Source organism: Pholis gunnellus (genome assembly GCF_910591455.1).
Source record: "Pholis gunnellus genome assembly, chromosome: 2".
Classification (NCBI taxonomy): Eukaryota; Metazoa; Chordata; class Actinopteri; order Perciformes; family Pholidae; genus Pholis; species Pholis gunnellus.
Window position 1 is genome coordinate 13,237,922 of NC_136536.1, and position 23,618 is coordinate 13,261,539.

Sequence of the window (23,618 nt, forward strand, 5' to 3'; positions counted from 1 at the left end):
GACACCCACACCCATCTCAACCCCACACATCAATACACTTATTTCAAACTCAAATACACATGCCAATTCCTATTTTTCCTAACAGATCATGGTAACCACAGTATGGACTTCACTGCTCAGACACAGAATGCACATGAACCTTTTCTATTCGACATGCTATACTATGACTTTTTGAAATTTTTGAAATTTAATTTTTAATGTCATTCTATCCTGAGATTTTTAAATCATACACTGATATTTTCAGACCTCTTTGCTGGTGAAAGCTTTTGCCGGACGCATTATGTTTACGTTTTGTCTGTACTCAAATTTGGCACACTCGTCCACTTTGATTCAAGGATGAACTGATTAGTGTTGGTCAAAGATCAAGGTCCGTGACCTCACAAAACACTTGTTTGGCCGTAACTCAAGAATACATATGCTATTGCTATTATAGCCTCTTGTGACTGAATGAATGGAAATAACAAAATATTATCAGATGACTTTATTACTAAAGAGACATCACACTCTCTTCCTCTCCCTGAGATTAACTATGATACAGAATATATACTATTGATTACTGGGGCAATAGAGGAACCATCAAAAAACTTGCACACTTTCTAACTCTGTTCCATTGTGTGTGTCCAGGTGTCCTGTGGGATGGAGGGGATACAGATGTGAAATTGCAGCAACTTCTATGGATGCTTCTACTTCCAGTGGAAGTAAGTCACACAGTTCAGAGAATCTTGTTTGTAAAACATGCACTTTGGTCCTATTTGCTCACATTATATGCTCACTTGCAGGTACTGCCTCCATCATCATCCCAGTGCTTCTCCTGCTGTTACTGGCACTTCTGGTGGTTGGTGCCATCTTGTGGTACAAGAGGAGAATGCGTGGGTGAGTCCTGGTTTCACAGCGTTTCGATCCTAACTCCTAAATTTTTTTCATCTTTTCCTCACACTATTAGAAATCTCGCTTCTCTTTCTCTCTTACCTTTTGATAACCATCTATTTCCTGTTTCCCAGGTCTCTATGGCCAGGCAAATCTCGTTCTCAGTGCTCGCGGTAACTTCATAGGGTTACATAATTCATCTGTTGACCCACCCCCTTCCCTAATATCCAGTCAGATTGGCCAATCTGTTTGTCAATCCATTTGTCCAATCTGTTGGTCAATGTAGAAATCTGTTTGTAATTGCCTGCCATCTCCCGTTTGCCTACCACTGGGTTTCCCAACCGGCAAACACAGGGACATATTGACTCTTAGCCACAGTAGTTTTGCTGGTAATGCACAAACAATCAAACTGTTTATGTCCGTGTTGCATCTCCGTACCTTCCCTTTTTCCATGTGTAAATGTTAGGCTTACTCTATGTGCTTGAATACTAAAATATACAACTGTGCATCTATGAAAAATGGTTATGTGCTTGCAAACAACCGAATATTTGCAATGTGAAAATTCAGCATTCTCCACTCTAGACATGCTGGCGTATATATTCTCTGGGTTTGATCAAATGAGCTTTTGTCGAAAGCTTATTTGACAACCTTTTAATATATGTTGTCTTGTGTGAATTGTACGTTGCTGATGAGTCAGTACCTGGTTTATGCCACGTTGTGATATTTTTCAAGCCTTTTTTTTTATTTAAGGTTTCTCTCAAAATATAGGTCATGATCTTCTAGTTAATTGCTTTGATGGTTTATGAGTTTATTTATCTTTATCTGTCTGCAGTGCAAAGGGCTTCCAGCATCACCGAATGACAAATGGAGCCATGAATGTTGAGATTGGGAACCCTGCCTATAAGATCTATGAAGGAGACCCTGACGATGACGCCGGGGAGCTCCTGGATTCAGACTATGCTTTGGACCCAGACAAGGTAACGCAGATTAAAGCGTTTTTGTATAAACAATGAGTTCACAGAAAACATCTCTTCTCACTTACTCCTAGTGTTAAATAGCCATACAGATAGTTTAAGTTTCATCCACTTATATTTGAAAACTTCTGCCGCCTAAAACAATGTCCCAGAGCAGGCCAATACACGATACTACATTATAAACACCATAGGACATATCAACCTAAATTCCAAACCCAAACTACCCCATGGGTTCTAGTGGTAAGGGAAATGATTGGTTGGAATTATTTGGATGAGCTGACCATTGTAAGTGACAACATGTTTTTTTTATTATATTTTAATGACCTGACCTTTTTTTAAGCACAACATGCAGTAAATACCGGTTCCACATTTAACGAATCTCAGCCTTTCTCTTGCCCTTTGAGTCACCATGTAATTTTCTTTGCTCCGCAGCCGACCAACTTCACCAACCCAGTGTATGCCACCCTGTACATGGGCGCCCACAACAGCCGCAACTCTCTGGCCAGCACAGATGAAAAGAAGGAGCTTCTCTCCCAGGGCGACGAGGACATGAGTGACCCGCTGGCGTAGAGCTTGGCATGGATTGAACTCTGCCAACATTGCCCTGCCCAACCCTGTGCTGAGCCAATGAGATCTCTCATCTTATGCCTTTTAACAAGTGAAAAGAAAAGCAACAAAAAAAAAGGAGAACATTGTATAAAATGTATAAAATGAAGGACTACTTTTTTTAAGTGATTGCAGTATTATATTTTGTTCTTTGACAAAAAAAAAAATTCTCTGGTGACGGAAAGGAACCATTTTATAGACATTTATTCAGTTCTTTTTAATTTTGCTCACCTCCTCCTCACAACTCTCCCTCCCCTCTCACGCATATAGCCACTACCTCTGTGCAAATGTAAAAGATAGAGACATACAAATGGCAGTGGAACAATTTGAATTTTTTATTTTTGTATGAATTATAGGGTATCGGGGAGGAAAAAAATATTATTGTTCCACCTTAGAAAACGTTGCCAAGTCTTTGTTGTTCATGAAAGAGAGACGTGCCAGTGCTCACTATGAATGCTTCCTGGACGCTGGTTCGGCTCAGTCTTTCTCATGTGTACATGTACGTTTGCTGCTGGAGGTCTAAAGGGAGGCCGAGGCTGGGAAGCGTACACATGGAGGACTCTGCATCAGACGGTGTTTGTTCTGTTGTCTCAAAGAACTACATTCAAGTGATTGTCTTTTAACTCCTTGCACAGACTAAAGTTATATATATATATTTGCATATATATAAACCTATTAACAAAGTGTCTTGAAAATATACCCAGGAATACAAACATCAGTAACAAATAGCAGTCTGTACTTAAGTTTTTTTTAAGTCTTTGTATAATTGACATTCTTTGTGTCAGCAATGAATGAGTCAATGGCAGTGTGCGAGTGTGCTGGATGAAGATGATTGTAACAAAGTCCACATTCCAGGATGAGAAGTCTGGGACGGATATCTGTGGCCTTGGTTTAGTCTCCTGCTGGACACTCTGGACAGAAGTCGGATTTTGCTTTGAAACTGTTCGAGAAAGTTCTTTTACTGAGGGACGGCAAGCTTCTGTGAATATCCGGTCATCACTGAAAAACAATCTGCATCTGGCTTTTGTTCCTTTGTCTTTTGATTGTAAATGTGTTTTCAGGAAAGGCCGGGGAGACCGTTTAATGGTACGTACTTCTGTGCGAGATTGTTTGGTTTATTTTTGTTTTGTTTAATTGTATGCAATTACATGGATGTGTAATTTAGGTTAATGCTCATTGTTAAGTGCATTCCCAAGAAGGGGACTAATCAGCTCCCTGATAAGCATTCCTTTAATTCCTTTGCCATGCTGTTAACGCTAACCATCTGTCTGTCAGTCAAACTGGTTTTTAGTCTTAAAAGTGTTGCTCTCCGTGTCTCACTGCTCACCACGCTGCTTTTAACTGAGCTCACCTGCTATATCACTCTGCATAGTGCCCTCACACACCCAACCTAGAAGAAACTCTTGTTTTAGCCCCTCACTTGTTAACGGTATTCATCACTTCGTCTTTTTTTTACATCCTGCTCTGTTAGATTTTCACCTGACCATGTAAATTAGAACAATCATTTTTCAGTTGGAGAATTTCTTTTGGTGGCAAAAACCCACATGGATATTTGTGGTTATGATTGTTTTGTTATGATTCCATTTCTTTTTGATATAAGAAATTAAATGGATTTTTATAGTAGAAATGTACAGTGGCTCTGTCCGTCATTTGGAGAGATGGAGGGGAAAAGCAATCGCTCATTATTTCTGACGGAGTACGTCTCAAGTGAACATCAAGTTTCCTTTGAAATAAAACATGAACATGTAGGAATCATTTGTTTTGAATGTTGCGTCATCAAAGAAAGCCTTTGTTTTCATACTCCTGAGGTGTAATGACAGTCTTTGGTCTTGCAGTTACATTATTCATCTTATTTATTAAACAAGAAGTGTCATCTTTCAGTCAATAGACAATATGGATAATTTCTTCGAAAAAGTAAGTTTCTTGATTTGAATGTACATAAATGAATACTTAAAGAATAGTGTCTCATACAATGTTGAGCCAAATGAAGTAGTGTAAAGATGTATCGCTCCCTTTATGCCAATGTTATGTAAGTTTCAACAGCTGTTCGGAGAAATAGATTAATCTCTATTAAAACGGAGATTAAATAAAATTTTAAAACATAAGACCTCATAGAAATGGATACATCCTTCATCCAGAACCATGTCTATAGCAGGTTAACGTCATCTGGCCCCTAATCAGCAGTCCGTGTGGAATCTTCTTCATACATTTGTCACTTCCCTAATGCCACTTAAAGCGTGACAGAAAGTGTTGTCATGGCTTTCAACATTCAGTTTTTAAGAACTTCTTGGACAAGGCACAAAGAAATATAAATCGTTATGAGCTTAAAGACACTGATGCACCAGAGGTAAATAAAAGTAATCGTAAAATCATTATTCCCCTTACCTTCTAGTTGTAAGACTTTAAAGCTGGAAATTTAAACTTCTGGATATTGTTGTCAGTATTATAAGACTACTGTTATAGAACAAGGCATTACAAAATACAATCTTTTAAAAAAACAAGTGAAAGCTGTAGAATGAACAAAGTATGGCTGCTTCAAGAGAAATAACACTGTTTATACAAAAAAGGCACTTCTTAAGCAAAACATGAGGCATTGGAGACATTTTGGTTTGGCTAGCTTGTCCAAAAGAATCAGCAGAATTGATGTTTTTTTCCTACCGAAAAATGTGATTGAAATGTAATTAGTCAATATTTAGTCTTGATTGAATGTGTTGACTTTGCTTAAAGTTTGAAAACAGTCCCCAAATGTCTCATTATATTGAAGCTTCTGTTATTTGGAGGAAGGTTTCGCATGTCTCTTCAGGGCAATCATCCCAGCAGCAGAGTTGGCATCTTCCCTTGGCTGACTTCCAGTCTAAGTCCTGCTACGACTGCATAATCTGAGGAAATTAACGGTCTTGGGAATAAGATCCACATGTTGGCAGCCGCTTTGTTTGTGAAAGCAAAGTTCCTCCTGCTCTGTGGTCCGCCAGTCCTCAACTCACCTCACCTGTTTTGTAGTTATCCCCCTGGTTCTCCGTGGCAACAGGGCAGGGAAAGTCTTGTGTTTTGCAGTGAGACAGGAGTAACCCATTGTGCTTCTGTAATGATGCCTGCTCACTTAAAGTGGCTGTAAAGGTCCTCCATAAATAAATAAATTACCCAGCTATAACAAGGGCTCTGTCCTGTCCCTCCTTTCAGTCTTTGTGATCTGCAGCCTCAGGGTTGAGATAGACCATCGGGACACAGGGAGGGAGGTTATAGTGGGGAGGGGAGTATAAGTGACCAATAAGTGGTTTAGGGTCTTTTCCAACCGCTCCGGATCAACGCATCAGCTCGCAGGAAAGGCTGGTTTCGGAGATCTGTGAGTAGGTATGGAGAGAGGGGTCAGAGACGGGGACGGGGGACACACATGTTAGAGGACCCAGAGGTCAATAAGCAAACTTGCTACAACTTGACTTAACTTTAACTTATTCTTTCTTAGACAGTGCTAAGAGTGTGTTAAGCCATTATGTAGAGGACATGCACTCAATTACCGGTTTATCAGGTACACCTAATTATCTAATCGCCACATTCACCCAATGAAACTATAAAGCAAAGACACTATGTCTGTCTGTGGGTATGTCCTTAGCATATTTTAAGAATCTTGTATCCTTCATACTAGGCAGGTGTATTGCTGGGGACCAAAGGATGTGGGGTGTTGAATGTGGTGCACTTTGCCCAGATGGTGGAGCTATAAGAATTTACCTGATGTTTTAAAGAAAGTCATAATATAGTTCAATATGGCAGGAAAAACATATTTTAAAAAGTGATAATATAGTGAGTCATGAAATATATCACAAAACGTCATAACTTTGTATGCTAGGGAAAGAGTAATTAAGAAGTCAAAGTATAGAATCTCATATAAATTCATAAAAAGTCATAGTATAGTATGGAATAAACAAGTCTTAAAACAGTCATAGGAGAGCGTCATAAAAATTCAAAGATAATATGTCTTATAAAAGTCGGAGAATACACCTTTCTGTATCATGCAATACAGTTTAACAGCGCCACAAACAACATCATACAAAATGATCATGAAGTTGAATCAACAAAAACTGAAAATTATAACCATCATGAAGAGAGGAATAACTGTAGGACGGCTGCATTAGCTAAGTGTACCTTATAAACCGGCAATTGAGTTTACATGTCTACATTTCAGTCAAATAATCATAAAATATCTGCAATAACTTCTGCAGTTACTTTGTTTACTGTATATAAGAAATATCAAAATGGCAAATAGGGACATAAACAGTACAGACTTAACACTGACAGACACATTGCCATAACCTTGAATTTCAACTGGTAGTAGTGATACACAAAACAGTGAAATTCAAGGTTTTGGTAATAGCCATAATTATTACAGTTACAGTAAAATGGTTAACAAGCTCTACAAACTGCTGTGTACAATCAAGCTGGTTGTGACAAAAGTAACAGAAAACCTCTCAGCTCTGTAAAAAAATGTAATTTATATCTGACTGACAGTTTTTTCTAGAGCCTGTTGACCAAACAGCTGTTCAGCACACTGCGAATGACAGTTAGCAAAGACAAAACATGACGGACGTGGTTGACAGGTGAGAGTAAATGAACATTGGACAACATGCAACACATAATTGGAGGGGGTGAGGAGGAGGATGATGATGATGATCTCAATGGTATAGCTATGCATTTAAACTGAACAATAATGTTCTTCAAATACCACAAAGACTTCGTCTCTGATGCAAAGACTTGGTGGAAAATGAAATAAGTGAATTCATGTTTTCATTGCTAGCGGTTGAGGCAAGTGATACTGTATTTGTGTAAGTCGCTTCTTAATTAATCTTCAGTAATCTCGTCTTCTAACTATTGTGTTGTAAAAGCAAAATCTCAGTGCTGTGAAGCCTTTTTTTGTTTGTTTTTTTGCCTCCAAAGCACTAGCTGAAGCAGCTGAAGCAGCTGAAGCAGCTGACATCACTGTAGCAGCACACAGGAGCTGGAGGGCCAAGCAGGCCAGGTTTCAGCCAGGCTACCTTCCTTACCCTCTCTTAGGAGTGGGAAATACTGTCATTAATCTTCTTTTCAGCTGGAGGGGATAGAATGAACAGTGGTGGTTGAGGAAAGAAGAGTCACATGTTAGCAGGAAACCAAACACCAAACAGGTTAGTTTAATGGAACAAGGCATCGATGATAAAAAAAAAAAAACAGTAAATTAGCCAAACCTCTTCATGTTATGATTGTTAAATTCAGCTTTGTGAAATAAATATGTTGTAATAATGCACAGCCTTTCACATGTGTCATGCATGGTGATAACGTAATCACAGTAATGGCTGATTGTACTGTGAGAGTATCAACATATTTTTCACACGGAAGAAATATGTTGACACACTGTAAAACTTTTTCGCCAGGCAAAGAGGTTTGGCTGACTCCTATCACCGAAGAGGAATCCTCTGAAGTAGAACACAAACAACCAAATGACGGCCCAAGTTAGTTCACAGTGGTTGGTGGGGGTTTGGGTGGGTGACAGGGATCATGCTGCATGCACAGAGGGGTCAGGAGGCGTATGAGAGACACCTGGATAACCTTGGCATTAGGGGGGAGGGGCTAGCAGTTGGCGTCGTCACAGAGGTTGGCTTCACAGAAGAACCGTGAGCCGCGTTTAGCAGTGCGGGCTGTGAAGGGCACACTCTTCAGTACTGGGGGAGGAGGGTAAGGGAGAGAAAACATGTCACACCTGAGACACTGCCCTTTCTGGGGGAGAAAAAAAAAACACTGGACCACCTTCAAACTTCTTTCAGGAGACCGTAAAGAAAACGGTGCTATTTCTGTACCGTATGTAGCACAGATCTATGGAAGCAAACCTTTTATGTGGAAAGGTTTTCAACTGAATTAGCAGCAACATTTTACCCTATTTTGCATTTATAAGCACTACAAAAACGTTTAATAGAAGGTTTATAACACACTTTGATGTAGTTGGAACCTGATATAAGTGTTAATTAATGTATTTGTCCAAGACTATAACTAACCTATAAATGGAGGCTGATGTATAAACAAATAGCTAAAAAAAAAACCTGTATTGTTATAAAATGTCCTTATAGCTACATACATCTACATTTTAGTGTGTTATAAACAATGTATTAAATGTTTGTATACTGCTTATGAATGCTAAATAAGGTGACTTAAAGTAAAGCGTTATCGGATTACAACACACTGGTTATATCTCGGAAAAACATCAGTTGCATAATAAGCTGTAGTGGCATAGAAGCATTATTAATTACTAAAAAATCAATACAACATATATATTATTTATATTAATTATCATGACAAAAACATCCGTTAGCTTGGTGCTATCCTGAGGCTGTAGATACAGATTTTTTTTCCATCAAATTAAAGCCCCTTTATGTGTAATTTCAAAATGTCTTGACTTTGGCGACACATTGTGGTAGATATTCAGAAGAGACACTTGCATAGTCCCCAAACATTTTTCTACAAACAAAAGCAGTCATAATAAACTATAATCTCATCAAAGAATCTACACAGAGTGGCTTTGAAGAAGGACCCTGTAAATAAAGATTATGTACACTACATTTAATGTACATTTGGAGTCAAACTGCCTGTCTGAGAGTCTTCATATTGAAGCCAAACAGCTTTAGTGCAGTACATTTCTAACTAAACATCACTTCATGGAATAACTGGAGGCTGCTGTGCTGCTATGTGCTGTGCTCCAGATGTGGTTGTGTCTGGACTACGTAGCACAAGGTGCACTTCAAAGGAGCTGAGCAGTGAATGACCACAGTCATCCTCGACCTGGGAGGACCAGGGCTACAGGCGCCCACATGGGGTCTTTCTAGGGAGTTGTCTGGCCCACCTGTGATGATGTCCTCGATAGTGCCATCTTTGCCCTCGTACACAGGCCGGTGGTCTTTGGCTTGCCGCTTGCGCAGCTCTGTGATCAGCTCATGCTGCTGCTGTTTCTTCTTTTGGGCCTGGGCCTGGACCTGTAAACCAGTGGACAGGATATTTGTACTGTTCACTGTGCTTTTTGGCACGCCACAAAGCTTTATTTAGCACTGAGTAAACATCTGATAGACTTCATTCAGCTCAGTTGCATGCACTTTGACTGTACCTTGGGGTCATGCTGTTTAGCCTCCTGAGCCAGTAACTTTTCTCTCATTGCTTCCTCCTGCTTTTTCCTTTGTTCGTTTTGTTCCACTGCATCCTGTTGAGAAGAGAAAAACGTGACCAGTCTGCAACATAAGACAGAAGCTCAAATAAATCAAAGACAACACACTTGTGTGGCCTCTTACAGATAAAGAAAACAGGTCAAAAGTGGAATTCAAACAGGACACACACAACTACTTATACATACAACACATGTGCTTTAAAGCAATAGTTCGACATCTTGGGATTAACACAGTTTGATGAAAAGATTGATACAGCTGATATTGATACAGCAGCCAATTAGCTTAGCTTAGCATACAGGTTGGAAACAGCTAGACTGACTGTCCAAAGTTAACAACATTTGCTAAAGCTCTTTCGCAATCAAAGCCATGCTAGCTGGTTCCCTCTGCTTTCAGTTGTTGTGCTAAGCTAAGCGGCTGCTGGCTGAAAACCTAAACAAATATATATGTGAGGGACAGATATGAGTGGTATGGATCTTTTCATCGAACTCTCAACTTTTCTCAACTAACTTGCGTCCTTTTCATCGAAAGGACGCAAGTTATTATTTTTAGTATGTTGTTGTCAGAACGGTAGTGATTTTGCAGTCAAATTGAATTCAATCAGTTCAATATTTTATGTTTCTGGTTCAATTCAACTCCTCATATTCTTCACCAGGGTTACTCCTCTCTCTCCCCTGGACCAACTTGGAGTCCAAATGTCAAACTATATCTTTAAGTCACTCATACAGACACACGTACGGACACAGAAATCCTTCTGTTGCACATTTCCTTAAGCAGATCCCATAAATCCAGACTGAGAACAATCTCAGGAAATGTGCTGTGTGGTGGGGCAGGGCGAGGCTGTCCGGGGGTAAAGGAGATGAGGGACAGGAGGGAGAGGGAGGGGGAAGAACCAGTCTAAACACCACAGCTGCAGCTCTGGAGTCAGACCCAGCTGGCTTTTCCTGTTATTTGGCCTCGGACTATACGCCACGTCCTGTGGCACAGAGGCAGCCAAAGCTCTGCCCTGTTCTGCTCTCGCTGAAACTGACAACATCCAAGTCTGAAACCAGGGAACTTCCCATCCGACCAGGAGAGAAAGCTGCACCCTGTCAGTGCAGAAGTGAGGAAAGATGCTGCTTCGTGTCCTCACCTTGTAGGCCCTGATAAAGCGCACAAACACGGGGAAGAACACCGAGGGCGGAGTTGTCTTGGCACTCTCTCCAAAGTAGTTCACCACATTGTTGAAGGCTTCCTAGAAACGGGAAGGACAGTACGTAAACACCGTTCAGTCATGATTGGTTGTGTGTAAGAGGTCAGTGAGCTGAATCTGGGGCAGAGGTATGTCTCATGTCTATTTTCATTTGTTTCCCCTTTGAGGTTAAGAGGTGAGGACAGTGTTTGATACCTCTGCTGTCTTGGCGTCCTTCTGCAGCTTGTCTAGCTGTGTGTCGCTGGCATGGACGAAGCCTTTCAGGACTGAATGGTCATGGAGAGTGCACTCTCTCCTGATCAGGTCCATGCCTTTCCCCAGCTCTCGAACATCCAGCAGCACATTTTCCAGAGATACTTTTGTACAGCCAACAAGGAATATGTTTTATTTACAGCAATACAAAAGTATATGAGCATAGTGTTCTTATTTCACTGAATATTTCTATTAATATAGCCTCATAATGCTGAACTCACCTGCTGCAGCTTTATCCACAAAGTGCAGTTCATTGTAGAAGTTGGCCAGTTCAGGGTACTTCTCTTTCAAAGTGAGAGCTATGTAGTGGAGCAACGTCATCTTCCTGTCTGTAGACTTGGTGTCCAGCAGCTGTGTAACAATAGGAATGAATGGGAATATCAGCAAAAGCACTGCACAAATGAACTGTGGAGCATATTATTTTGCTGATTGGTTATCTGAGCAGTTGAAAAATGTCTCCAAAATCGACTATGTAATTAATACTCACCAGATCAAGACTTTGTAATTTGAAGCCATAAACGCAGCCTCGCTTGCTGCTGTTCATGTAGTTCCCCAAGGCTAAGATGATCTAGAAGTACACCAAAGGAATGAATGAATATGCATGATCAATACAAACACTGCTGATATAGAAACACCGGTCAAATAAACACTTCCTACCTCAAGCACTTTTTTCAACTTTGGTGCAGACTTCACTGAGGCAGAAGCAGCAATGACTGCATTGAGCTGGGGTGTGAGCATATTGATGTTGTCAGAAAAGTTCCCAACAAAGGTGATGATGTTCATTCTCTGCGTGAGCCTCTCAATCTTGCTGAAGAACATCATGAACCGATCTTCCTCCGCCAGCTGGTCCAGTGGACGCCGCTCACGCTCGTACTGGCGAAACACCTTCACCTCATTCTCCGTGGGCAGGAAACGCATCAGACACTCCACGAAGTCGACGGGTAAGGCCTTGAGATCAAACCTGAGTAAACACGACATGTGTTAGTTACCATCTTGTCTATGGTTCAGAAAGTATTTGAAATCCAGGAAAAGTGCCTACTTCTCTATTGCTTTGCAGATCTCCTCTGTGGTCTTGTGAGCCTTTCGCAGTGTGATGGCTAAGTTCTTGGAGCGATTGGAGTCCAGAAGGGTGACTTTGTTTACCGCCTTCTGGGCTACTTTGCTCTTTGTGCAGGAAATATCCACAATGGGACCCTGGGCTCTGGTCTTAAACAGCTCCTCAAACTTTTCCAGATCCAGCTCCTGCACATGAGTGAAAGTTTACTTATTTGTTCTGAACTAATATTAAAGAGGTCATGGAAACACATTTTCTCAATCAGCCTTTTACTGTGAGGGATGGACTTCTACTATTTTCTGACCGAGTTAGAACAGTTTTGGTCATTTCACATGAGAGATATCTGTTATTTGTCTCTTTTCTGACTGGTTTGATGTGGGTGGGGCACAGTTGGAAAAGGGTGATGTCATGTTTTTCCTTGCACCAATCAGGATTTAGCCATTAACCTGAGCTTTTGAGTGTAAATAATTAGTACAAATTAGGATGTTCTTTCCCCCCCGAAATCTTAACATGGGTATTTAATATTAATGATGTGTTCAGGGACATTTTAGCAGTTTTATCTGCTTGATTTACCTCTAGCACACGTTCATCATCAATCTCGTTGAAGACTGTGCCGTTGATCTGATTGGGCTTCAAGGCCGTCCAGTTAAACACTGGCAGGCGGAACTTGGTCTTGATGGGCTTCTTGATTCGGATAGCTGTAGTCGAGAATTAAAGTGTTATTCGTAAAAATCGGTTTTGCATGATTCTAAACATTCATAAAGAGTTTTATAAAGCCTTATACATGCATTATAATGTGTGTTATCTTTAGCTCTATTACCTGCAGTGGAACAGAAAGCTAAATTGTACGAAGATGCATAACAATAATGTAATTTTATATCGGCTCTCACCTGAGAGACCCACGCTCAGGATAACTGATGGAGAAGCACCCGGCAGAGGCGGAGCGAGAGGAGGTGGCGGTGGTGGGACACAGTGGCCTTCAATCAATGTACAAGAAAATGTTAAATGCATTTTACTAGAACACTTGAACAAAAGTGATCTTTTCCAAAAACTCTTCTTATCAATCCTATACCATCACTTTGATCTATTGTGTTTTGCGAAGCTTTATTATTCTCTATATAGTTAATCTAATTCACTATGAACCTGTATTATATGATTTGTAACCTCTGTGTTGTTATCTACACTCAAGCAAAGGTGATTTTCAATCTTAGTGAAGCTCTTTCTTGGTTAGGGAGCAGTTTGTAGGATTTAGTGGCACCTAGAGGGGAGGTTGCAAATTGCAACTAAGTGAAAACCCCTCTGCTAACCAATCCCTTTCCAAACGTGTCGGAAAATGACTGTGGCCTTTAGGCCACGAAAAAACAGTGTTTAGTTTATCCGTTTTGGGCCAATGTAGAAACATGGCGGTGCAACATGGCAGACTCAGTGAGGAGGACCCGCTCATAGCACCCATCTCACACATAAACGGCTCATTCTTAGGTAAGGAAGACACAAAGATTCTTAGTTTCAGGTGATTATATACTACTAAAAACATAGTTATGAATACTATATTCCATGCCTGCGAACACCCATTCTACACACTGCTCCTTTAACAAAAATTGCCAAAAGAGCTGAAAACTGCTCCAACAGTTGGTACTATTTCTCTTGTGCTATAGTCTGTCTGCACACTCACACACAAAGGAAACAACTTGCATTTCCCTTTCCTGTCTGGGGCAGAAACCCACTGCTGTGACTCATCACCTGGCTTGGCACGGATGAACAAGAAGGGGAAACGAAAATAGATCTCCTCTGACGGTGTATCGTCAAATAAGCTCAACTTTTACAGATATGTGTCACCAGACAAAAATCACTGTGAGTTATGGTTCATCACCTAAGGCTGAGGGAAGAGGAGGAGGAGGTGGTGGAGGAGGAGGAGGAGGTGGAGGGGCTTCACTGGCTGGTGGTAAACTGGTGTCTGGTCCTCCTGGTTCGGTAAATCCAGCTGTTGAACCCAAAGAGAGCTGCCTAATGTCTCCCTGTGGGATCCCAAGGCCACTACTCCCAACACCACCCCCGATACCCAGCGGCTCGATGGCAATATCTCCATCAGCCTTCTTGTGCAAACGGATGGTGCCTTGTTGTTCGAGCTCCAGCAGCCTCCTCTCGATGTTGAAGTGTCTCTGGAAGGCGGCATCCTTCTCCTTGATTACCCTCCTCAGTGTGGTGACCTGGGTGTTGGTCGACTCGTACGTCTCCTGGAGAGTCACCAGGGGGCGATAAAGAGAACAACACAATGACTATACATGAAAAAGAAACATCCTGTTTCCTGCTGACCTAATTTGCTATCACAGCAATTTAGCAACATGCATCTGAAACTGATCTTTGCTAACAGAGTGAAGCGAGGTGAAGCCTTTCTGATGCGAGGCAGGCAAAGCGATATGACATCATTACGACTCACGGCTTACCCTTATTGCATGCAGGTCCTTATCTTTCTGAAGGAGCACCTTCTCCAGATCGGCTACTTTCATCATTGTGTCATTCTCAACCTCCAGCAGCTTCTCCGTCACCTGGGAAAGAAGACGGAGAGATAAAACAACAGAGGGATGAGAGGAGGTGAATTCAAGAATTGATCCACAGCACGGGCATCTTTCCCAGTTCCACTCCCTCCCACTCTCTCCCCTATACACTGTGCATCATCAATAAGAAATAAGGTATACCCAGCAGCATGACGCGGCAAGAGCATGACACAGCTTTTAGTTTTGATTTACAGATTACACATGTTGCATAGGAATTCACAGGGATTCTCCACCCTCATCCTCCCCCATCATTCCTGACTCCTGAGAGCTGAGTTTGTTATGAAATTCTTAGAGTGATGTCAGGGCTGCCCACGACCTTTCTATGAGAAGAATGTCTTTGCAAAGCAGTGTGGGATACGAAGGCAACTGCCCAAAATGAATGAGCCAACACAAGAACAATATTACGCTTGTCTCACGCACAGTATTTTCCAGTGTTCTCCACCCCGTCATTATTCTGAAGCACTTGTGAAATGCAAACACAGAGTAGATTTTTTAATCACCATGTAGAAACAGCCAAGTTAAGTACACGGCTGGTGAACCACAATAATCTCATAAACGGGCCCAGAGAGCTGTGTTGGTGGCCCAGACTAGGTGGTGCACTTACATGGGACAGGTGCTCCTCCAGTTCATCCACCTTCTCCAGAGCAGCATTCTTCGTCTCCGCATCTTCCAGCAGACCACCCACGTCAAACACGTTATCCAGGTAGGCCTGGATCTGCACCGACAGCTTGTCACTCTCTGTATGTTTACATTTCTGACGTGAGGGAGAAGGAATCAGTATTAGAGATGCTCTACACCCACTGGACAAATAGTGTCAGCCTGAGGATGTTTGTTTGGAACGCCCATTTTAACAACAGCATCGTCATCTTACCTCCAGGTAATCATCCAGTCCAAGCTTGGTGAATTCATACTGCAGATGGACTCTGAAGTTCATGTCCTCCACCGAGTGCACCACAATGTTGATGAACTGCATGCAGGCAACCTGGACCACAGACACAGACAGATTTAGATCAATTTTAGACCAAATATATTCAATTGGATAGATAATAAGATGGACCCACATTCACACCAAAATAAAAGCATCCATCCTTAATGCAAAGCTTATCTTACCATGTAGTCGATGTTTCCCTCCTCACAGCGGAAGTAATCCATCAGTCTCTCAAAGCGATGCTTCTCCTTACACACCTAAAAGGCAAAAGATGCAGCAAAACAGAGGAATGAAATTATTTCATGATATTTTCATTTCAGTTGAAATGGAGGAAAGATTCAAAACTTAACACAGAACAACAAAAAGACATGAAGAGAATCTGAATGGAAGGTCAAAATGAGTTATTTTAAAACTCCTTGTCTAATTTTAAAAGATAATGATTAATGAATGATTAAGAAATAATCACAGTCTCCTGCTAAAAGGGGCAACCTCCACATATTGACAGTTGACAAAAGACATTAAGTTGCTTTGCACCATGGAGAAGAAAAGCAAAGCTCTAATTAAAAACAGAGGTTTTTATGAAGAAATGGGCACCATTGGTTTTTTTTGCCTTAAAATTTCTACTTATTTTATTATCTATTTCTACTTGTCAAGAAGATCATATTCCCTTTATGTTTGTGGGTTGTTCTGTTGTGTCTTGAGTTGATGCAATAAGAATAAAATAAATACAAAATAAAAGATATATATATATATATATCAAAACAAACATCAGAGGTCCTCTGAAGTCCTCTATGAATCAACTACATTATATTAATTAATGTGACAAATCATAACATAATACAGTATTTTGTTATGATGAAACACATTCCTGGATAAAACAAGAGTTTAGCTGTATGTACAGAGGACAGCTTCCTCTATTTGTAAAAACATCCCCTTCTTATTATCATAATTCATGGGAAGAAAGCCAGGGGAAGATAGAGACATGGGACCGACTTTGTTTAGCCCAATTCCTGCACAAAAATACACTTGTATTAATGTATGATATAAAAAAAAAAAAATAGTACTACAGAAACACCATATTGTTTTGACTAGTGGGTTGATTCGCTCTTGCGTCTCTCTGGGGCTTTTTGACTGCGAGGTAATTGTCTTGTTCCGGTGTTTAGATGACTGAGTAGGCAGAAACCGAGAGGCTAAGCAAACCTTTGTGGTCTACTTGCTCCCACCAGGGAGTTGATCCTTATCATTGTTCAAGGTTGGCTCACATCTGGTGTCTTAATGAGACTAATGACCTCAGACAGGCCACCGTAGAGCTTTGCTTACAACCTCAGCAGACATGAAATCTGAGAAGAGATGAGAGCTCCTCCACTTTCACTCATCTACACTGGTTCTTTATGCCCTCATGCATACCAGGGATTTGGGAAATGGTGGCAATTTAATTAATGTTAGATTATTTTTAGCACAGTGTCGTCTCACAGGGTTAGCCTTGAATTACCACCAAATATTAGCAGCACAACTTTAGATGATAACAGTTCAAGTTTCATGAAGACATTGCTTTAGGCACCTCTTTGAAGTTGTCAAATGCTGAAAGGATGATCTCGTGACCTCCTCGGACTAGACAGACGGCAGCCAGCAGCTCGAGGACCAAAGCTTTCGTCCTGGAAGTATAGGAAACACAAAATACATCACCTGGATGAAGTTCAACTGCAAACACTTACTCTCAGATTAAAGGGGGATTAAATATATGCTACCAGAATGAACGTCCTCAAAATGAAGGAAAACTATACTAATAAATATACAGGAGTTGAAATCTTTAATCCATGCTGAAGTGTGAAGCAGGGCAGGTCTTTATAGTGTTTTAAGTGTGCACCCTCCTAGCCTTCATTATGAAGTGATCAGCGCTAGCGGTTTACCACTAATCTTCCTTCAGTAAACATTCCTTAACGGCCTGTATATACGGCTCTGATCCCTGACTTCAGAGAGAAGCTGAGCCCCATGGAGAATGAGAGGCATATCATATGAACTGGCTGCAGGGTTTCCCCAATTGTTTGACCCAGCCCTGCGTCTATGGAGACGGGGGCCCTCCGTTCTTACCGTGAGTTCTTATTGTTCAAGCTGAGAGCAATTTCATTGACTGCGTGTGCGTGAGACATGACCATATTGAAGCCATACTGCATGAAGAAGACACAGAGAGAGAGAGAGAGAGAGAGCGAGAGAGAGAGAGAGAGAGATAACAGGATGTGGTGAGATAAACCTTTGAATATATAGAGCATTTGACTGCACAGGAAACATATAATCCTCACGTTTAGATTGTGTCAGATTGTGTGTGGTGGAGTGTTGGTGTTACCTGATAATTCATGATAGCTCTCAAGCACATGATGCATACATGCACATCATCTTTTTGGCTCACAAGGCGGGAGTTCTTGATGGTTTTGGTGTTGGAAACCGTGCCATAGCTGCAACGGATGGCAGAAGTTAATATCAGATAGAGATTTAATAATCAAACACAGTGTTTTACTACAGATTTAGTGTTTAACAATAGCTTGTTTGATTTTTTTCTGGTAGTCATGTGACTCTTGTTTTAAGTGTGTCATATAGAGAGAGGCAGAGAGAGAAAATTACAGAGAACGAGGTCTGACAGAAAAAACTTAGATGGCTTTTGAGGTTACAGATGCATCATGGGAGATAACTGGTTTCCTTGCTGCTGTCAACAGACTGAGGTCTCTGCACACAGACTGCTATTATGTAACTGGATTGCCCAGTCATCATGTGCACATAGTATTACTTTTCTTGTGCAGTTTGTAAAAGGCTTTTACAGTGTCTTGTGATCCAGCATTTATGAATCATATACATACAAATGTCATAATACATTATACATGTTCAGCAGTTATCTTAATCTTCTTTTGAAATATTTGTCTTTTTAAATTTCTCTTTTCAGACTTTACGTCTTCTGTCTCTTCATCTCTTGTCTGTGTGTGGCTCAGTGATGAAGAAGACAACAGTCCAACACATGCTGCAGCTCACAGCTGGCTTTCATCTGAAGACAGTGCAGACACACGCACATCTGGACAGATGAGGGAGGACCATTAACAAAGAGAGACTCATAACGCAAAAGGTCAAAGATTTTAGTATCTATCTCTGATACTATATCTTATTGAGTTTGTGCAGAGCCTTGAGGTCAAGAGAGAGGTCAGCCAAAACATAACTAATCAACCATTCAGGCATCGTCCTAAAATAAAACAGCACCGAAACAACTGGCTTACATGCTAATACACGATTGAAGCATTAAAAGGTAGCACAGCGCGGCAATAACAGCGGCGAAGCTAGCTTAGCAATACGTACCGGAGGACAGACTGGCGGGCAGAGCGCACCAGTGTGTTGCAGAAGGGTTGGGTGCTGGAATGGTGCAGATCCTCTATGGACCTGCTCCAAGACTTAGCTTTATCCAAGAAGCCATCCTCCCCATTCTCCAGCCCCTCAAAATCCAACCTGGGCCACATACAGACAGACACACAAGCCGACACAGAGGCACAGGGGGTGTAGAGGAGAGGAACGGGGGAGGTTAGGTCAGCAAGGCAGCTTGGTAGAGAGCCAGGGGTTATCACAAGAACCGTCGTCGAGCTGCATGATAAAGCTCAGCACAGAGATTCCGCCCCATTCAGGCAAGGTATAGCTCAGCACTACACCACGTAGCATACACAGAGACACATTTAGTTTGCCAAGTATGCAACAAGGCAAACAAACAGTTCAAAGAGTGCGATTTGCCAAGAGCAATTTTTAGATGCACAAGCAGTTTATTACAGGCTCCACAGGACATTATGCGTTAACCCAGCAGCTGAATCCACTGCCCAACCTAGTTCCTTAGGAAAGGTTTTTGTCCACAGTCATGATGTGTGTGTGTGTGTGTGTGTATAAAGCATATTTGAATAAAAGTACTTACATGACAGCACACTGGGCAAAGGAGAGGTACTCCACCAGGACGTCAAGTCCTCTGTTCTCATCATTGAGGAACTCCCTGACCCACCTGTGACGCATGGGAACACAGAGGGGTTAGCAGGGCACCGAATCAAGAACACACCCTTATCCTTTTACCCTTTAGGATTACATTTTACCTGTTTATGCAGGAAAACAAAGAGGAAATGGAAAAAAGCCTTCTAAAATGACATTTTGTAGTTTAAGAATTGATCTGTATAAAGTTGTATCAATAAAAGTCTTGTTTTGGTCATCCTCCCTATCATTAATAATAACTAAAATATTGATTTCTCTTATTAGGTGTAATGACTTGAAATATTGGATTCAACCAAACATCTATTGAAAGTTCTTTAAAAGTAATTACAAGGAATTTATAGCAAAATGGAAGCCCAAGTATAGGCAGATGTATAGATAGATGAGTGATGAGTATTCATATTATCATATGTTTAGATATGCGTGTTCACACAGATTTTGAATGGTTGGTTGGACAAAAAAAGACATTAAATGCCAATACATTGTGCTCTAGAATATGCGATTGAGGCCTTTTTTTTACCTTCTGACCAAGTTAATTGTTAAAATGATATAGTTTCTGTAATCTGGGTAAACTTTAAACCTGCTTACAACCGGTCTGATTGTACGACAGCTTGTGTCTTTTCCCCCCGTCTGACTTATTGTTGTAGCAATATCACCTTGCTTCAATATTGCAGGAAAGATGTTATCATACTTGATAGAGATAACAACAAAAAATAAAACCCATGTTGTATTAAAACAAAATGATCCTTTAAGGCAGCTCTGGGGGGGGGTCTTCCCTCCCCTGAAGAAAGGAACTTGGCAGGAATGTCATGGAAAGTAAACCAGAGCGAGGCTTCAGACTCCACATTTAACTCCAGTTTTTTGGAGAGAGAAACAAATCCAAACAAAGGAATTCCCATTACGATGGGTGAAAGAATGTGGAGGGCATATGGCTGAAGGAGTTGAGCTCAAGTCAACCTCTGACAGTCAACAGTATTTAGTCTGCCTCCCCCACAGACCCCCTTCACCTCCTCCCCACGTCTTCAGAGAACTCCAGGGGGGGGGCAGGATTGGGGTAAAAGGTTCTTAAAATAGTCTTGGGGTGCTGGTTATGATGAAAGTCAGCCAATAGCGAGTCCGGCAGGAAAGCAATCAGAGCCTCAAAGTAGCGGAGGGAGGGAGGGAAAGGGAAGAGAGGTGAGGAGAAGAACTGAGGAAAGCAAACAAAGCAGTATGAAGATTGGGTGCAGGAGGAAAGGAGAGGAGGGGTGGACAAGGAGGCTGGCTTGATCATCAGTTTCCTGTCTAACATCACCCTCCCTCTCCCTCCTCTTTCTCCTTCCTTGCCTCTGACCCCTCACTCCTTCCTCTCTCGCTCCCTCCCTCTACTCCTCTCCAACCAGTTGCTATTTCAGATTTTCTTGGCAATTTCTGGAATAACACATCGGAACGGGCCCAGGAAACAGACACGCACAAAACCGGCCTCGATTACACTTAATCCACAAACGTCTTCTGAAAATAGCTTTCTTTTTTCTTTGCCTGCGAGTCTTTCTGGGAAACGCATTGAAACGGACCTTTATTGACGAGGCCTATTACAATACCAGTTATTCTTGGAGCTCAACGAATGCTATGGAAAACCAAAGTCTTTTAACAGGCTTCTTTTAGTTTGGGAATTCAGTGGCAAGTCACTGCAGCACATTCTTTATGTGAAAGTATCTGTGTGACATCAGATTATAAAGACAAGGATCACGGCTGCGACAGTGAAGATAAAGACTAGAAAGGCTTCACATAACATCCGCATACACAGCTGTGCAGTGAACTGTACAGTATCAAATGTCCATGACAAAGTATGACAGAACAATATAAAATGACTGTTTGCTGTGAGAAATGAGTAAACATAAAAGTATCCTTGTGTGTGTGTGTGTGTGTGTGTGTTGTTGTGCTTTTCACTGGGCTCAGCATTGGTCAACCAGGCTTCCTGTCTCTCTGGCACACACAACAAAGCTTCCTGCTCAACACTATGGGGGAGTGGACGGGGCAGCACAATAGCTACCATCTGGGCATTATGAGGACCAGCTCTATGAAGTGGAGCTGCAGAGCTTGGCAAGTTAGAACAATGGGGGATATCTGGGCACCAGAAAGAGCTCTGGGTCCCTGCAGCAGCAGGAGCACAGAAAGGACTATTCTTTACCCGGGAAAACAATAATGTGGCTTCCTTCAGGTTTGTGAACGCATTAAAGAGATCTGTGGAACATTTCAGAGATAAGTATTGATTACCCTATGTGGTTTGTCCTCAGTGAGATCTCCAGCTCCCTCAAGACTTTTGTAGATTCCTGCACCCGTCTGCGAAACTTCTGGAACACAATGAAAGCACAGAGTTTAGCTGTAGAAATAGCATTGTGCAAGTTTACAGGTTCCTTTTGAAAGGGTACCGATTTAGCATCACACTTTTGTCACCATGATGGATTCCCGATAGACAGTTTAATAAAAATGTATTAAAATCAACGCATTCTTCTTTCTTGTCCATACTTCATTGGTGCCTACAGGACCCAGAATGCAACTCAACCAGTGATAGTTCATTTTTAAGATTCGGGTGTGCTGTGCTAGCACTGGCTAACATATAACCTCAAGACGCCACCCTCAAGCAGAGATGAGGAGCGGGCTACAGAGGTCTGGTAACCCACTTCTTTATACAGACTTGTAGTCTTTAGCCCAAACCAACTTTCTTAGTGTTTATCAGCCACAAAAGGATTTATCAAACTTTTTTTCACAAATGCGGAAGTACTCCCCAACACCTGAAAACAGACTGCGATGTGTAAATTCGGTGGAGTTCCCCTTTAAGTGGACACTTTATTTGAAAAGGACATTGGTACTCTCCCACCTTTCGAGTGACTCCGGGGTCTAAGTATCCTCGTAGCTTCTGGATGTAGGTGTGAGGCGGATTCTTCACCTGAAATCTCTCCTGAAAATACACAACAAGAGTAAGCATTGTAATGTGCAGTTTGCTCACGTTACTGTGTTGGTACAGAATGAGTAAAGTAATGACAGCAGGTTAGTGTGCATTGTGAGTGCTGCTTTTGTTGTTTGCGAATAAGAGTTTTTGAATGCACCTGGTCGCAGATCAGGTCCCACTTCTTCTCATTGTCATACTGCCTGAGGAGCCGAGCTTTGTCGGGAGGCAGATTCATAGAACTCTGAAAATAGAAGATGGAAGCATTAGTTTCATTTATGACCACACATTTCCTTTTCTTTTCTGTTTATTTGACTATTTCAAGCAGCTCTGACTGAGTGTGTGTGTCATTGACTGGCACTTTACAGGCCTCAACAGTAGAGCCGAAAATGTGGGAGACTTAGACCCTGACCTCACTTCCTGTGCTGACACTCAGCATCCTGTCGCAGGAGATGGTCCGCATCTCCTCGGCACTTTTAAGTTTCAGTATCGTTCAGGCAACACCTCGATTTGAACCACAACAAACCGGTACCAAAGTACGGGCCTATTACCAGACCTCATCTAATCCAGCCATAAAAAACACTTGAACGCCACACGAGAAGTCCTCAGGCAGCCAGTTTACTGTGGCTCAAATTAAACCCTAAATGCTCTAATTTGTGTTTGGAGACCAACACACTTCAGCGTTTTATGACCTCATGACAACATTTAAAAAAAATAACTCAACGACACAAGCTTTTGACTAATAACGTTCTTGACTGAGCCAAGAGCTTGTCAACAGGGGTTGACACAACAATATGAGGGAGCCTGCCAGCCCCTGAAACTGATCACCTCAGCGTTTTTTGTCTTTGAAGAGACATGAGGAATTGTTTGCACTGGGAACCTTCATTTACACCCGTATCAACAGAACCCCGGCAGCCCGGCCACAAACGGCCCGTCAGCTTGACTTCTAACCTTCAGCTGTAACTCTAAAAGTGCAGCACCCTCTAAAAGTGCAGCACCCTGTTAACCCATCCCAGGCCAGACGTGATGTTCACACGAGCATTGCTCCACTGGTGGAATGTTTGATGCATGGAAAAATAAATGA

At 41.6% G+C, this 23,618-nt stretch overlaps 2 protein-coding genes across 6 annotated transcripts in view; one reads left to right on the forward strand and one right to left on the reverse strand.

The window, feature by feature from the left end:
• Positions 1-4,074, forward strand: part of LOC306708445 (low-density lipoprotein receptor-related protein 1-like) — an 81,554-nt gene extending 77,480 nt beyond the window's left edge. For both annotated transcript variants that reach the window (XM_079176283.1, XM_079176284.1), the window contains exons 86-89: positions 625-698; positions 780-873; positions 1,700-1,844; positions 2,274-4,074. In XM_079176283.1, the coding sequence (XP_079032409.1) occupies positions 625-698; positions 780-873; positions 1,700-1,844; positions 2,274-2,411 (451 nt within the window). In that variant the 3' untranslated portion in view covers positions 2,412-4,074. The remainder of the gene's footprint in view (positions 1-624; positions 699-779; positions 874-1,699; positions 1,845-2,273) is intronic.
• A 214-nt stretch (positions 4,075-4,288) lies between these two features.
• Positions 4,289-23,618, reverse strand: part of fmnl3 (formin-like 3) — a 33,180-nt gene continuing 13,850 nt past the window's right edge. The window contains exons 2-25 of one of the 4 annotated variants that reach the window (XM_079176305.1): positions 22,695-22,778; positions 22,466-22,546; positions 21,862-21,938; positions 19,541-19,624; positions 17,948-18,056; positions 17,695-17,771; positions 17,165-17,258; positions 15,786-15,860; positions 15,547-15,657; positions 15,280-15,429; positions 14,565-14,666; positions 13,991-14,354; positions 13,011-13,097; positions 12,694-12,818; positions 12,106-12,308; positions 11,724-12,027; positions 11,554-11,634; positions 11,288-11,417; positions 11,010-11,170; positions 10,755-10,856; positions 9,568-9,660; positions 9,310-9,439; positions 7,484-7,527; positions 4,289-5,788 (exon numbers count right to left, since the gene is read on the reverse strand). In XM_079176305.1, coding sequence (XP_079032431.1) covers positions 7,490-7,527; positions 9,310-9,439; positions 9,568-9,660; positions 10,755-10,856; positions 11,010-11,170; positions 11,288-11,417; positions 11,554-11,634; positions 11,724-12,027; positions 12,106-12,308; positions 12,694-12,818; positions 13,011-13,097; positions 13,991-14,354; positions 14,565-14,666; positions 15,280-15,429; positions 15,547-15,657; positions 15,786-15,860; positions 17,165-17,258; positions 17,695-17,771; positions 17,948-18,056; positions 19,541-19,624; positions 21,862-21,938; positions 22,466-22,546; positions 22,695-22,778 — 2,862 coding nt within the window. In that variant the 3' untranslated portion in view covers positions 4,289-5,788; positions 7,484-7,489. Of the gene's footprint in view, positions 5,789-7,483; positions 7,528-8,015; positions 8,138-9,309; positions 9,440-9,567; positions 9,661-10,754; positions 10,857-11,009; positions 11,171-11,287; positions 11,418-11,553; positions 11,635-11,723; positions 12,028-12,105; positions 12,309-12,693; positions 12,819-13,010; positions 13,098-13,990; positions 14,355-14,564; positions 14,667-15,279; positions 15,430-15,546; positions 15,658-15,785; positions 15,861-17,164; positions 17,259-17,694; positions 17,772-17,947; positions 18,057-19,540; positions 19,625-21,861; positions 21,939-22,465; positions 22,547-22,694; positions 22,779-23,618 lie in introns of all 4 variants that reach the window. The other 3 variants (XM_079176302.1, XM_079176303.1, XM_079176304.1) reach the window with 3 other exon arrangements.